We start from the raw sequence: 14,958 nt of genomic DNA on the forward strand, positions 1-14,958 counted from the left end.
CTCCCTTTTAGCCCAGTTACTGAGGATGCTACAGTAAGAACGAAATGTTTACTCACCACTGAGCTCTAGAAGAAGGAGTCTCTGAAACTCTCACCTTGTAAAAACTCAGATCTTCTAACATATCTCCAAGGGATCCTTCCAAAAAACTTGATTGGGATCAAACTTGTGCTGAACAGGAGTCAGCCAGCTGGCTGGTTTGCCAGGATCCAGGAAGAGACTTCTACTTTTATCACAATCTAACTGGAATTGCAGCCTGAACTGGGATGTATAATCACATGCACATTTGATCTCCCTTGGGAGAAGCGAAATGTCACACTGGAGCTAGTTCTGAGCTGAGGAAAAGAAAACAGTTGTGTTCTGCTCCTGCTGGGTTAATTGTTCCTTACCCTGAGCTGGCTCCGGTGCTGCTGGAAGGTGTGGCAGAGCTGTGGGGTGTGAGCACGGGGCCCTGATGGCTGCGGAATAATGAACATCGCAGGCATGAGGAGAACTCGCAGGGCCACCTCGTGGCCGTGCCCTGCACAGGACTCTCCGTGGTGGTCACTGTCCCGTACAGCCAAGGACATTTTCTTCTGTGTGATTATTCCCTCTGGTTTTCCTTCATTTTACCAACACATACTCTCCTTTTTGGCCTTAACCCCCTAAATAATCTTTGCACACCCTATTACAGTACCTGGAAAGCATGAGAATCTAGTCCATCAGTGACCACCTATGTAGACTGGATTTGAGCTGCTGCTCATTGCAACCAGGAAAATGCAAATCACCTGCCAAACAGCTTGTAGCACTAGCAGAATACAGCAGAGGTTCCACATTTGACACTGATCGTTTCATTTCCTGCATGATTCAAATACATGCATTTTAGACTAGAGATTTGTATGTTTTAAAAGCCAAAGCAGTGAAGGTGTGAGTGCAGCTTACTTCAGGAACTGCTTATTGATTAGTATTGTTGTCTTCTAGGACTAGAAAGGAAAAGAATTTTCTTGTTTCTCTTCATGCTGTTTCTGGGTGTTTTTTCCATTTGCTGTGCTTTGGGAATACTTACCAGGTATTTTTACAGCATGAGCATACAACTAAATCAGTTCTTAACACCACTTTGGATCCTGTTCCAAGTGTTACCTAATAGTTGTATGTGGAACAAACAATAGAAAGACTAGGGTGAAAGATGGAAGAAAAAGGTGAAAAATTCCTGTAAGCAATTCACTTCTCTGTAGAAGGAATGTAAGAACACACACTCCACAGAGCAGGTGAAGGTCTTTGGGTGCCCAGGTGAAGTTCGGGATACAGTGTGTACAGTTCAGAGATCATTTGAGCTCTGGGCAGCAGTATCATCACATGGACCCTGGGGATATAGCCTGTGAAAAAAGTAATGCAGAGTCAGAGGGAGGAGAAACAAAGATGGTGAATCCCACATCTAACAGGGGAAGCACAGATGAAACTGTGGTCTTTCTTTCTGAGGGAGAGGTTTGTACATATGGCTGAGGTTGGAGAGTGTTCTCTGCATAGTGCTGCTGTTTGTAGATACTTACATGCATGTGGTTCTTAGAAACAAACTTAAATGTGAAAATTGGTTCTGGAACCTCTATGCACAACTTCATTGCTGCCCATTGGCTGCATGCACGTGTCTCAGTGTAAACAAAGGTTTGGACCAAACCACTGTGGGTTATGCAAGTAAGCTGGGCCCAGCAAGGCTGCTGCATTCAGACCAAGGTGTACATGCTGCTGCTGCTCTCCTGCTCTTTGTAAGATGCTGAATGCGAGTTAAGGGATTTTAGATGGCCTGCTGCCACTTCTCAAAACCCCTGAGGCCTTAATAGAGGAATGTAGGGACCAGAGAAAGCTCCTAGGACTGACATTCCAGAGTGACTGCAGGCAGAGATTTGCAGACACTGCCTCAAGAACCAGGATTTCAGGATTGGTGGCAGGCTCTGCAGGTGCCCCTCCAGCCAGGACATGGGCCCGTCCCGTACTGCCGGAAGAGCAGAGCCGCTGCCCCGGACCAGGCGCAGGGCTCCTGCTCCCAGCCCTTCAGCTCTCTCATTGCTACTTCCAGTTGAGTATTGGCTTCTTTTATACTTTTAAATCTGAGCCTTACTGCTTATTAAAATGTAGATGATTCCTGATTTGAATATTAAATGTCTTAGTCTGGATTAATAATGCAGTTGCCAGCAAAGTTCCTGCAGGAAAAGGGAAGCAATGGCTGCAACAGTCTGCTTCCTGCACAAAGCCAGGACTGTGTGTGGAAACTTGGCACTTGCTATTCATCTGTTTGCTCAGCAGCTGAGCTGGCATTCGCCAGCTACATGTGTTGGGTTTGTAAATAGACAGAATGCAGTAGCATTTTCTTAGGCATGTTTGATATTTGGCTCTTCCCATTGGGTTCAGGAGCTCTGTGAACTGTCAGCTTGAATCCCTCCCAAAACTAGAATAACACAAGTTTACAGTTTCCCAGCACTGCGTGTTGAATACCATCCTTAGATTCTTCCCAAGCCAGCAAATAACAAGTAAATAGCATGTGGTGAGTGTGTCCCCTAAAATCTAAATGGTTCCAAATAACCAACTGTTATTTCACCATGGTCAAGATAGCAGTGGTTGGAGGGGAATGTTGTAATTACACACATGTACACACAGAGAAACTTCAAAGGGGTGAGGCTTTCCTCAATTTTCAGAGGACTAATATTTGAAATTTCACCAAGAAATGCAAACATTTCAACTAGTAAATTTGGAACCTGCAATATCTAATAGATTTGGGGCTACAAACCCAACTCTTCCCAGCAATATCTGATACTTGGAGCAAATATTCACTCAATTTATCTTGTTGTAGCTTGCTTAGCTAACCAAATCATTGCTTATATAGGGAGCCTGGTGAGACCGAGGTGACAGAGGTTTGTGATCTGAACATCCTGCAGTTTGGCATCACTGTTCTGCTTTGCAGCTAGAGGTACTGTGTTACAACATGACTGACTAACTGGTAACATAGCATTACTCATCACCTGCATTTTATCAGGCACCAATTGGGATAATAGTTCCTACAGTTAGTGTTATAAAATATCAGTTAATGCCTGTGTGCTACTGAGTAGAAAAGGATTTTCCTGCCACTGCTATACTATTGATTGATTGGCTGTAGGGTCCAAATATTTTCTTAAAGTCTATTTTTCGTTATTTGTTTAAAGAGATTTATAAATAAAATTTTTGTGTAAATCTGGTGTCAGGATGTTGGCAGGTCTGCCCCCCACTTAAAAGCGGTAAGAGTTGACAGGAATAAATGAATGAATACTAAGTGGTTTGATCTAAAAGTGATTTTACTCCAGTCACATTCTGTGGAGTAAAAGGTTTTATAGAAATCTTGGTGTTTGTAATAACCACATCCCAGCCCTTATCTCAAACTGATTAACCTGAGAGAGATGCATTTCAGTCTCACCCATTTAAGATCATCAGAGTCTGCGTGTGCTGGGTGCATTTACAGGCTTAGGAAATGGGCATTAAAATACGGGAGTTGAGGCTTTCTTGCACCAGAATTAAGGGAATCTCTTCTTTAGTTCAGTGGTAATAGAGTTTCATATAAGTTATATGACATAAATTACCTACTTACCTGTTAATCAGTCATGGTTAATGCATTCGCTTGAATGTATTTGATTTTAAACTTAAATTTTACTCCTACTTTGTTGAAGACAGCTATTTAAGACAATTTTGGACAATTTTTTGGATACAACTTCAGCAAGAAAATTTGCAGCCCTGTTGGAGCAGCTCAGGTGAACAGCGCTGCTACATGCGGATCTCTGTACAAACTGCTTGCAGTCCTTGCCTGCTCTCCCTTTGTCTGCACCCTGCTCCTTCCTTCTCGTTTCATGAAGCACAGACGTACTGTTGGGATGAGCGTGTCCTTCACAAACAGCACTGGATATATTTTTCACATTGTGAACATATTCTAGTACAATCCAAATCTACTGGTGAAGTGATAGCAGCTCTGTTCCACAGCCAGCTAGCATTTAAAGCTCTGTCTGGGCACATAGTGTTTCTGAGTTTAGGAAGTTTTAGTATCTACATACCTATATATATATATGTAGCTGTTACTCACTGTAATGTCACAGCTTTCAAATGCAGCTGGACAATCATAACTTTTCAACCAAAAAATAGACCAATATATGCTGATGGCCTTTCAGTGACACAGGTGTGATCTGGGTGTGTTTCCCCCAGGTGTTGGCAGCACAGACAGGCGTGCAGCGCCCTCCCTCCTCACCGTGCCGGGGCAGAGGCGGAGCTGCAGTGGCTCCTCCCGGCAGTGCTCTGGGGAGATGCAGGTGCTCAGCCAGGGCCCGGCCCCGTGTTGGTGCTGGCCTGAGGAGCAGCACTGCCAGCTGCGCTGCCACACCCACAGAGCTGGGAGCCACAGGATCCTTCTGCAGAATTCACCACCTTTTGACTGCTTGGCTTGAGCACTCTGCTCCATACACACACACACACCCCCTACCTATGTAACTGGACAAACTTATTTTTAAAGTATATAAGAATATTTTTTTAGCTAGATTTGTTTTGTTAAAGCTGCACTAACTACTGTATTTTTACATTTTATATGTAAAGCTTGGCAATAGCTCTCAATGTATAATTTATTTGTTGGGTTTTTTATAAAACAAAGTGCACCCTCTTGCTTCTGTTTCACAACACTGGTGACATATGAACTGTGTTAGGCACTGCACTGAGATCTGTATTGAAACTGTACATGGGAACAAGTAGATCTGTAGTCCACTCAACCCAGTCTTGGAATGTTTATGCTATAGTTTTGTCTTAAATACACCATGTCAGTGCAAAAGTCTTGCAGAGTCATCTTTAAGCCCCGTGTTACACCGGCACAGCATAAAGGGGTGGGTCAGCTGGGGCTTGGGACACCGGGTTGCTGCTCTAAACTTAGCCTGTTGTCAGTTAAAGCATAACTCAGGACAGCACCTAAGCTTGCAGGGAGATGCTAAAGAATGAAATGCCTTTTCTCCAACAGAACTGAGATTGGCCAGGAGGACTGTCAGCTGTCCAGTGCCTTTGAAAACCAGTTTCGAGCATGTGCAGGGAGCCCGAGCTGCCCAGTGTGGTTCCAGTGCAGGCCAGTTAACTGAGCACCCTCACTCCTGTCTCCAGCAAGGGACTGGGCTGTGTTTTCAAGTACAGCAGCACTAATGATTGTTTAAAGGAAACTTTACTCCCAAGCCCTGACCTCGGCTAAATGCTTAAGAAGGCAGCAAAGGGTAACTAAACCCTTTGATCGTCTTTGCTTCTCAAAAACTATTTGGAATGTATCAAAAGGAAGAGAAATTATTCCATCCTAATGACTAAGCTCATAGGAAATAATTTCTCTTGCGGCTTAACTTGTTGTGTAGGTCAAACTGTGATCCCACTGATACATCCCTGAATTGTTCTTCAAATCCACTTACAACTCAAAACAATGAAACTTCTAGGTTTTTCTGTTATTAACTGAAAAAAACCCTTCTTTGAATATCTGCATTTTAGAAGAAAATATTTCTGCCATTCATACATTTCATACTATGTTCAGAAACCAAATGTCAGTTAAAGACAATGAGTTTGTTAAGATGTTTAACACTGATCAGTTTGTTCCCTTATATACAATTTATGATACACCAGCACATCTTGTGTCTCAGATGAGATTGCCAAGAATGCTGCATCCTTTGCCTTTTGTTCTATGGATTGAATTCCTCTGAGCATATCAGATACATGCAAGGTTCCCTGCTTTTCAGAGGCATTCCAAACAGCCAACTTCAGTGGCAGCCCCTTCAGTCCCAGCCAAAAATGGTGTGTTTTGTTCTGTTTCTAAATATTTGCCACTAGCTGGAGTAATTCCATTCATTATTTCATGCAGGCCACTGCCGAGCTTTCAGATGGCAGCAGCTTTTAGTCACTCGCCTGGGCCTGGGATGAATTCTCATTAACTGCTACAGTTACAGAGAAATATCATAAGCACATCCACAAAGGCTCTTTTCTCCCTCTCTGAAAAGGTGACTGCAGTAGGAAAAGAGGAACGAGGTGCTCTGAGAACCCTTTAGGTGTAGCTCCAGCCAGGCCTTTCCCGAGCCCCTGCTCTCCTGTGTCCTGGACAGGGGCAGGGAACTGCGGGGCCCTTAGGGCTAGCCCGAGGGGTTTGGCATCTTTTAGGTGAGGGAGTGGGTGTGGTGCTGACCATGCTGCTGCCCCCACCTGACCTGGCACACGGGCAGAGCCCAGGGGAGGGAACAGGGGAGATGGGCACACTCCAAGCTGCTTTTTCCTGCCCGTGCCAAGCCATTGCCTTTGGGCTGGCTCCTGTCCCGTCTGCGTTGGCTCCGAGTAAATGTTAAACCCTTCGTGGGGCTGCCAAAGGGAAGAGAGTTTGAGGGGGCAGGAAGAAAGGAATGGCAGAGGCTGGATGGCATTTTCCTGGGGCTCTTGCACATCCCCAGGATACCGCTACCTGCCAGGAGGGCTTCGCGTGACTTGGAAAAATCACTGGTTTATTGTTGCCCTTTCCAGTTAAATTTCCTTCCCTTGTCAATCCTAGATAAAAGGCTGTATGCTTCAGCAGCTCTCAGGATAATGCCAAAACAGACATGTCAGTCAGCACAAGGAAAACAAGCCGCTGATTTAAGATTGCAGTGCTGAGAACATGCTCAGCTCAGTTGCTGTACTCATGTCCCTTCCAAACAAACCTCCTGAAACTGGGAAATTCTTGTTCTTGGAGTAGAAATTCAAAGCCTGGGCAGTCCTCAAAGCTGGCTGAAGTGCAAGGAAATGACTGGGGCTTGCAGAATCGTGTTCCTTGGTCAGAAAGGTAAGTTCTTTGTTCAGTTTGAAAATACACGTATTTTAGACTCATAAAGGTGAAAATGAACACACAGTGATAGGAAATGGAGCAGGCTTTATTCACATGACAGCGTACAATCCTCTCTGTTTCCAGGTAAGGGTCATGGATGGCCCAAATAATTCTTAAGTTGCTTTTTGCAAATCCATCTTTAATTTTCCTGTTCAATTCATGTGACAGTTACTTGTGAGGAGATGATGAAAGTACCTGTAAACATTCTTGAAATCCATAAATGACTTGAAAGTCATTATTCCTATGAAACTTTTCAAAAGTGAACTTCTCAAATATATGTAAGTATCAACTTACACTTTCAGGGAATTTCAGATACCAGCAGCTCTTACAGACAGCTGATGTTCTGTCAGAAGGCCAGTATTTAGTAACTTCTATGGAAATAAATGCTTTGAACGCTGGACAATACTACCTTGCAAAACAAGCACTTTTTCTTTTCAGCAAAGAAAAACCAAATATGAACTCAGAACTTACAAATACAGAGGGGAGATGTGTAACAAATACTATGTAGGGTGATAAAAGAGAGATGGAGTTGGAAAAGCAGAAGTCCCTTGGTGGCTAAAACATGAGTTACCAGTCAAAACAGCCCATGCTTTGTGCCACTGTGTCAGGCCCTCCTCTTTCTGTTCTCTCCCCACCCTGCTGTAGAAAATCAAACCCTTTCGATTCCGTGTTCAGTCATTAAAGCCAACACTCACTCGGCACATCCTTTGTTCTTACAGATACAATGCCCTTTCTCTGGTCCTTGCTGATGATTTTCAGGAGGCAGTCATTTTTTCACTTCCTCAAGGTTACATGCAATCCTTGAGGATCTTCTAGAATTCAGTTGCTGATTTGTCTGTTGGGGTCCTTTGTCACAGGCCATCTCATGTTGCAAATATATTGTGCAAAGAACACTCAAGAATATAAAATCTTTTAAATCTTAGAGAGACATTCCCATTAAGACTAATTGAGTCCCTCCAATGTGACTGTATTTCTTTCTTATGCCAGTGCCAAATGAGCAAGCTTTGCCCCTGAAATGGCATCTTGTGGAGCCACTATGGGTTACTGCAGTTCTAATTTTCAAGGCAGCATCGGCCATTGCAATTTGAAAGAGTATGAAGTGACCAGGAGAAAAGTAACAAAAAGAGCAGCATTCCAACAAGCTCCTCTCAGAAATCACAACTTACATGCAAGTTGTGACTTAAATATATGTTGGGTTTTGTTAACATTGTAAAAAATCTGTTCGCAGCAAGCATGAGAAGGTTTAATTATTTTTTTCCCCAGCGTGCTGATAGGAAGCTGAAGACAGTTGCAAGCAGTTGGTTTTCCACCTACTGCCACGGTGGTGGAAATTTATTCCTTCACTTTGCAAGCAAAGCAATCACAAGCAGTCAAACTCCATTTGCCTGAGGGAGATCTCAGAGAAGCTGGACAAAGGTTTGCCCCCGATAAGCAGCAGTGTGTTGGTACTGCTGATCTCACCCCCCGTGGCTGCACACCCACAGTCGGTTCTCTCCTCTTCACCCACAGCCTGAGCAGCAGCAAAAGCCTCTCCCGAACAGGCCAACAGATGGAGAGACTTATCCTGGGGCAAACACCTCCTGTCTCTGTTTGGGCCTAGTCCTGTCTCTGAAGCGGTCTGGAAGGCAGGGAATTCTGCTGGCTCCAGGGGCAGGCTGAAGGTTTTCATTTCTATGGTGTTGCTCCGCTCCGTGGGCTGTGGGCAAAAGTAGCTGCAAAAGCCAGAGTGCCTCAGGATGGGCACCAGCCTGGGATGGTCCTTCTGCTCACTCCTGCAGTGGCTGGGGAACGTATCAGTGAAATCTGAGGTAGTTTGGAAATCCACACCAATTCCCAAGATGCAGTGATACATTTTAGGAGAAAAGTTTCCCTTTGTAGTACTAGTAAGCTTCTTCCATGTCTGCGTATGGAAATGATACTTCCAGAGGTCATCATTAGGGCTGGAATTTGAAATCCCTCCACCAAAAATCAGCATAGAGTCTTTGCAGACTATTGAAGCATGACCTACGACCGGAGGAGGTCCTTGGCTGAAGGTAAGAGAAACCAGCAGTTAAGGGGAGACCAACAAGAAACTTAGTGCTGATTTTAGCTTCTGTTTTCCTTTTGACTCAGAAGGATGACTGCTGAACAGCTGCATTGGGACATCAAAATTACACTGCTGACAGCTGCATCAACGCCTTGCCAACAGCTCTCCTGAGCAAAGCCAACTGGAGCCCCAGGGATGGCAGCAGCACTGCATCCTGATCTGAACAATCCCTACAATTACCAAGAGGGCATCGTCTCCCTCTCCACCTACACACAGTATCAAAGAGTAAGATCAATTCTCTTTCTCTGCTCTTTTAGTGTAGCAAATAGAACAGTTTACCTTGTTCTGATGCTGGACCAGCTGCTGCTTCCAAAGTCCCACCTCCACAAGTCCCTCTGTTCTGTGAGCCCCATCAGCCCCCCAAAGAGGTACATGGCTGTGTGATAAACCGCTGCCGAGTGGCCGTGCCGAGCTCCGGGGCCGCTGCTGTCACAGGGGCTGGAGACACACAACCACTTCCTTGTATCTGAAACAAAAATACTGATTTATAGATGGATCAAATTTATCCTGACTTTTTGAGAAAGGATTTACTTCCTGGAGGAGGTAACTATTCAGTTGGAGAATAAGGGTTTCTGCTTTAAGCTTATTATGAGTTAACAGCTTAAATTCTGACACTGAACAAGTGCATTTAAGAAAATCAGTTTTGAAATAAACTTTTAATGAAAATGTCAGATGCTGTGTGACAGATGCCATGGAAATTTTATTTACAGAGCAGTTTTTCCTACAGCTTTGTCAGTTCATTGACTCTGACACAGAAAGATTCTTTCCTGCCTGTTAGAGGGGAAAAATCAGTCAACAAAAACATTAATTCATTAATGTTTACGCTTATTCTCCCCGTGAGGGAAGGAAGGATGAGATAAACCCATCATTCGTTTCAAAATAGTGACAGAATGGCCATCAGATAACAAGTTACGCATTTAGGAAATCTCTGGGAATCATCTGGTCTGCAATAATCAGACTGGTAATGAACATGCTAATAAAGTATCTCCTGTCAGGTTTGGCTCCCCGTGGTCAGCTGGAGATTTGGGATCAAAAGATGGCATTAACAGGCTGAAATCAGGGCCTCTGCTGTATCTGAAAGTTTTTAGTAATCCTTGAAGAATTTTAGTAAACAGTAAACAGTCTCCTTGATTTTCAGCTGTAAAACTGGCAAATATTGCAAAACTTACTTCAGTGTAATAGTCTAATTAATTTCAGCCAGCAATTAATCAAATTGACAAAATTCATTACTAAATGTTGTAGAAGAGAAGCCAAAACTAACTTAGAGCATTTCTACTGGTAGGAATTTTCTTAGCAGAGCAAGCCATGCTCTCCTGCTGCAGTCATTGTTTTACACTGGATCAAAACCTTATCTGGTTTTTTTAACATACCAAAATGGAATTCCCAAAACTCCTGAGAAATGCCTTTGATGCCAAAGTATCCCCCATAGACGTACATGCTGGAATGGTACACGACTGCACTGTGACCTTTTCTGTTAGCTGGTGCAGAGCTCTAGAATAGTTCAAAAATGAGACAAAAACCTATAAAGTCATATCAGCAGCAATGTCTGTCTTGGAAATACACTTCCCCCCCCCCCCCCCCCCCCAAATGATCCTGCAGTCCCAAACTTTCTCTTGACTCCTCCATCAGGCACAGGTAAGCAAAGTGGTAACTGTGTCACATCTTAAAAAAAATTTTGGGTGTAATTTCAAGGTATAGAAGCATTCTGATGGTGAAGTTTCAATAGCAAAAAATGAGTGATTCTTAATGTGTAGTGATACAAAACCAATCTCGAAAGACCAAGCCATAAATGCTTCCACTCAGGTTTCAATTAGAAGTGGCAGTAACTTGGTGAGTCCACGTGTTCACACTGAAGAAATGAAAAATGCTGCAGCACTTCACGTTCCAAAACGTATTAGCGTGGCTGCCAATCTGTTTTCACAACCCTACTTTTAAAAGCACAGGCTTCACGTATGGTTGCAATATTCCATTTAAAATTAGTTTTCTTGATAAGGATTTCAGAAAAACAGAAGCAGCAGCAGAGGAGAGGACTTAACTTCTTATATAGGACTTAAAATTTAAGAGCAGTATTTTTAAACACTGTTTTGAAGAAGGAAAAAGCCTTAAGTTATTGAAAGTGCAAAGAAATAAAGTATAGCCACATGTCTCTGAAGAGATGAGATTGGAACTGTTTGGGGGAACATATTTCAAAGCAATCTGTTTAATCAACAAAGCAACAGGCATTTGATTCACACATTCCCCACTTCCTGGCTCCTTACCTCCGTCTCTGCTGGTTCGTTGCAGCTCTCTGTCCATCTTGCGGAATCTGGGGGATTGAGTTAACAAAGCGCAGTTTAGATCCCGCACCACAAGAGGACACTCCTCCCACAGCAATTGTTCAAATTGCACAGCTCATTTTCAAGGAAGTCTCGTCCTGGTGTTTTCTACTGACAAGGCTGAAGAAATCCCGCTAAGACAGCAGCACTGAGAGACTTGCAGGAGACGGTTTGAACAGTTTTCCTCTATCCTTATCTGATGCAGAATCAGACAGGTACCACCCTGTGTTCCTGTTTCCTAAAGCTGAATTTCATAATGCAGAAGTAACCTGTGATTTTCATTATTCTCTGAACTTGCAGGAATTCCAGATTTCCCTATGGATGTATGACTCCTTCCTTCTGCTTACCACATACACCTTTTTATGGCAGACTTATTCTTTCTTGTTCCTTTTCATAGGTCCGTTAAATAGCCCTCAAATAACAGCCAGCAATCACAGATCTGGGATCACCGTGAAGGAGAGGAAATAGCAGATAACCCAGCACCAGAGGTACAAGGAGAAATCAATGCAGGCTTCCATTACTTAAAGCTATTCTTGCCAAAAGATTTTAAATAATAACTATGAAGCAGCTAGACACAAAACCAATGCTGAATAACTCGTTTCCAATTTCTGCTGGAAGGTTCTGTGAGTAGTAAGATGCTTTCTCCTTTAAAATATGTTCTGAGGGTTTTCTTTCTTCCAGCAGGTTATCTCAGACAACTGGTGGAAAACACAAAGGAAGGACTGAAAAAACCCCATTGACTTAAAGTTACAGAGTGAAGTAGCAAAAGAAGCCAGGAAACTTAAATCTTGGTCTGGACACAAGATTTACTGGCTCAAAAAGAACTGAGCCTCTCTCTCTCCCCTCCCAACCTGACATCAAAATAACAGCCATTACTGTACACAGGATTTCCAAAGGGAGAATCCATGGTGTATGACATTGCTATTAAATTCAAATGCTGCACTGTTTTTATTAGAATACACACTCATGAGATCCCAAATATTTGTTCTTAGGAGAAAAAAAAAAAAGTGTTATAAATTGTTGATGTTAATTTCCCACCTTATGATTTAATTATATTTGATTTCTCTTGCTCTAGCTTATGTTTCTTCAGTAAAAGTACAAAATTAGATATACTTTACTGATCTAATTTCTTCCATAAGAGCTTGGTTTTTAAAATATATGTAGCATAAAAAATAAAAATTAAATAATATATGAATTATCAGGACTTATGATCAAATAGTAAACTTCAGACGGAGAGAGGGAGGAATGGAAATTCTGAGACCTTAAAATACATAAAATTTTCCCATAAAATATTCTCTAATTGAAGTGAGACCTGTGTCTCTGATAGCTTAACAGCCTAATTTTGAGGGAGAAAATATGCGCACAGTTTAACACACATTACTTGTTGTAAAGCTTAGGGAAGGCTCTATTACAAGCAGCAGAAAACAGTTTGGTTCTTACTATTTATTACTGCCTAGGGACTTGGAATGTCCCATGGAAAAGACTGGCTAATGTGTATCATACCGATGTCATATATCCAGAGAGGAGTTTTTGCTTGCGTGAAAGCAGAATCCACCATCCCACCAAAAATATACAGGCTGCCCTGCAAAATGCACAAATATTTGTCACTTACAGGAAAGCACATAGCATGAAAATAATTTTAAAAACAATTCTTAAAAACAAAGGTTGCTATCAGCAAAATATAGTTAACAATATGATGATCTTTTAACAACTAATCCAAAAAAGCCACCAACTTTTAATTATTCTCTCTTTATTCTCTCCCAGTGGGAATCCCTGAAGAACATTCTGCTGTTTAACAGGGACGGCATTTCAGAGCCGCTCATTCCTTGTCAGCCTGGGGCGGCTTCAGGGCTGGGAATCTGGAGCTCTCTTGAGGCATTGCTCAGGTAATATTGGATTATGCATGTTTATAGAAATATTTCATTGTGACGTAGCTCCTGATATCCTAAATTCTGCCTTCCCCTCACAGGCAGGGCTGGAATTCTTACTTTCCTTCACTCCCCCGTCCCTCTTCTACGCCAGTTCTGTAGTGAATGTTTTTATGCCGTAGCTGATCATGCAAATGAATTCAGAGCAACTGTTACAACTGCACAGATAAGTCAGGGAATGTGCTGCCAGGGTCTTTATCTGGTATTACTGCTGCTTACTGAGGAAACCAGGGGGCTGCTGCAGAGCTGAATTACTGTCACTCTGTTCAGAAAGATTCCCAAACATTGGAACAGCTACATCCAGAACTTCACCAACACAAAAACGCTTTCTGGGCATAGTATTTCGCTACATAATAACCTATGGCATTTTATTGCACTGTAAAGTGGGAAATAAAATGTCAGGATATGGACAATATAATCTTGGTCTACTACCTTATAAGCCACCATTGAATGTTCTTCCAGTTCTTCTGGACCATCTCTTGAGCAGTCCAACATTTCCCACTCATTTTTCACTATAAACCAAAGCTGAAGTTAACACGGTGCACTCAACACGTAAACAGTAGGGAAAAGGTGAAAAGGTGGGCTTTGAATGTGGCTGTGTTGCTTAAAATGAAGTGTTTTGTCATCTTTCCTCTGCTCTCCCAAAAATTAACTATATATATTTTTCTATTTAGCAAATTTAAACAGTAATAGTTACATTTAATTATAATAATTGTCACTGCTTGTATTTTAATTGTTACCTAGGTCAAAACTCGACAATTCCATGAGCATGAACCCCAGCACAATTCTGGTTTATTCCTGCAACAACTGAACAGGGAAAATTATACATCAAGTCAAGAAATACAAAGGCTTGTATCTTATAGTGCATTGACACAACAAACCTACAAGGTATTTATATTCAGATGTTCCCTTTGTGCACTTTTTTATGCGTAACTATTGCTGTGTTGGAGAGTCAGGAAAGCTCACTGATATCCCTTGCTAGAACCAGGATATTTTAAATGACTCAGTATTTCTGGTGGAGAGAAAAAAAAAAACCAAACGAAAAAAAACAACAACAGAAAAAAACCCCAAAAAAACCCAAAACAAAAAAACCACAAACAAACCACAAAGGAACTGAACTGAAATCAAAACTTTGTGGGACACTGCAAGAGGAGCAAATACCCCCCATCTGCCCAATGAACAAAAAGCAGTTTATCCATCCCTGTGACTGAAAGACTTTAAGAGGCTAATCTGCTAAGTACAGAGCATCCTCAATATAATGATGGCTGGATGCAGAATGGCTTTAACCCTGACGTACATGAGAAGGGGCCAGCTCACCTGTGTGGTACCTCCAGAAGTCCCCCAGCGTGGTGCTGCCGCGCCCTCCGTAGAGATAAACAAAGCCTCTGCAGACAGCACAGGCGTGTTTGTAGCGGTCACACGGGCACGGCTGCTGCGCGCCCGCCGCTCCCCACGCACCTCGGGCAGCTCTTCCTTTCATGCTGATAACCAGGCTCTTATCCAAGGATCAACGTGCAAAGGGCAGCCATGTCACAGGAGGGTCCCAAAATATCAGGGACAAGGCCTAAACCCTGTTTGGGGTGCAAAAAGACAAAAAAGGAAAAAAGAAAAGTCTCCAGCTTATGATAAAATGTTGCTGTGTTTTCTTTTCAATCCCATCAAAAGCAGCATTGGACAACTTTGTCCATCTGAGATAATACACTAACTTGAGTAAAGCACCCGAAATTCTGACTCAGATTCTTGTATCAGTGTGGTTGGGACAGGAACATTCCTGGAGCT

At 42.7% G+C, this 14,958-nt stretch overlaps 2 protein-coding genes across 11 annotated transcripts in view; one reads left to right on the forward strand and one right to left on the reverse strand.

Annotated features, from left to right (window-relative positions):
- Window positions 1-4,807, forward strand: part of EPB41L5 (erythrocyte membrane protein band 4.1 like 5) — a 54,351-nt gene extending 49,544 nt beyond the window's left edge. For all 8 annotated transcript variants that reach the window (XM_066190238.1, XM_066190234.1, XM_066190235.1 and 5 more), the window contains one exon: window positions 12-4,807. In XM_066190238.1, coding sequence (XP_066046335.1) covers window positions 12-69 — 58 coding nt within the window. In that variant the 3' untranslated portion in view covers window positions 70-4,807. The remainder of the gene's footprint in view (window positions 1-11) is intronic.
- Window positions 4,808-6,885: 2,078 nt separating this feature from the next.
- LOC136293447 (leucine-zipper-like transcriptional regulator 1) lies at window positions 6,886-14,665 on the reverse strand. 3 transcript variants are annotated; one of them, XM_066190244.1, is made up of 8 exons: window positions 14,497-14,586; window positions 13,920-13,986; window positions 13,612-13,691; window positions 12,755-12,833; window positions 11,195-11,241; window positions 10,307-10,427; window positions 9,216-9,402; window positions 6,886-8,877 (listed from the first exon to the last, which is right to left on the reverse strand). In XM_066190244.1, exons 2-8 carry the CDS (start codon window positions 13,948-13,950, stop codon window positions 8,211-8,213), a joined length of 1,212 nt encoding a protein of 403 aa, XP_066046341.1. In that variant the 5' UTR covers window positions 13,951-13,986; window positions 14,497-14,586; the 3' UTR covers window positions 6,886-8,210. The 3 variants fall into 3 exon arrangements, with proteins under 3 accessions (XP_066046341.1, XP_066046340.1, XP_066046342.1); XM_066190243.1 differs by lacking the exon at window positions 13,920-13,986 and having other exon boundaries at window positions 14,497-14,665; XM_066190245.1 differs by lacking the exon at window positions 13,612-13,691 and having other exon boundaries at window positions 14,497-14,510.
- Between the last annotated feature and the right edge of the window lie 293 nt (window positions 14,666-14,958).

Source organism: Chamaea fasciata, unplaced genomic scaffold, assembly GCF_029207755.1.
Source record: "Chamaea fasciata isolate MVZ Bird 193981 ecotype frontalis unplaced genomic scaffold, bChaFas1.0.hap1 SCAF_8, whole genome shotgun sequence".
Taxonomy (NCBI): domain Eukaryota; kingdom Metazoa; phylum Chordata; class Aves; order Passeriformes; family Sylviidae; genus Chamaea; species Chamaea fasciata.

Excerpts from the sequence above, each read along its gene's own strand:
- LOC136293447 (XM_066190243.1), bottom strand. The coding sequence starts at position 14,659 with ATGAAAGGAAGAGCTGCCCGAGGTGCGTGGGGAGCGGCGGGCGCGCAG. Across the intron at positions 11,242-12,754 it reads TCTCTGGATATATGACATCG|ATTCCGCAAGATGGACAGAG; the intron begins GTATGATACACA and ends TCAATCCCCCAG. Across the intron at positions 10,428-11,194 it reads ACGAACCAGCAGAGACGGAG|AGCTCTGCACCAGCTAACAG; the intron begins GTAAGGAGCCAG and ends GAACTATTCTAG.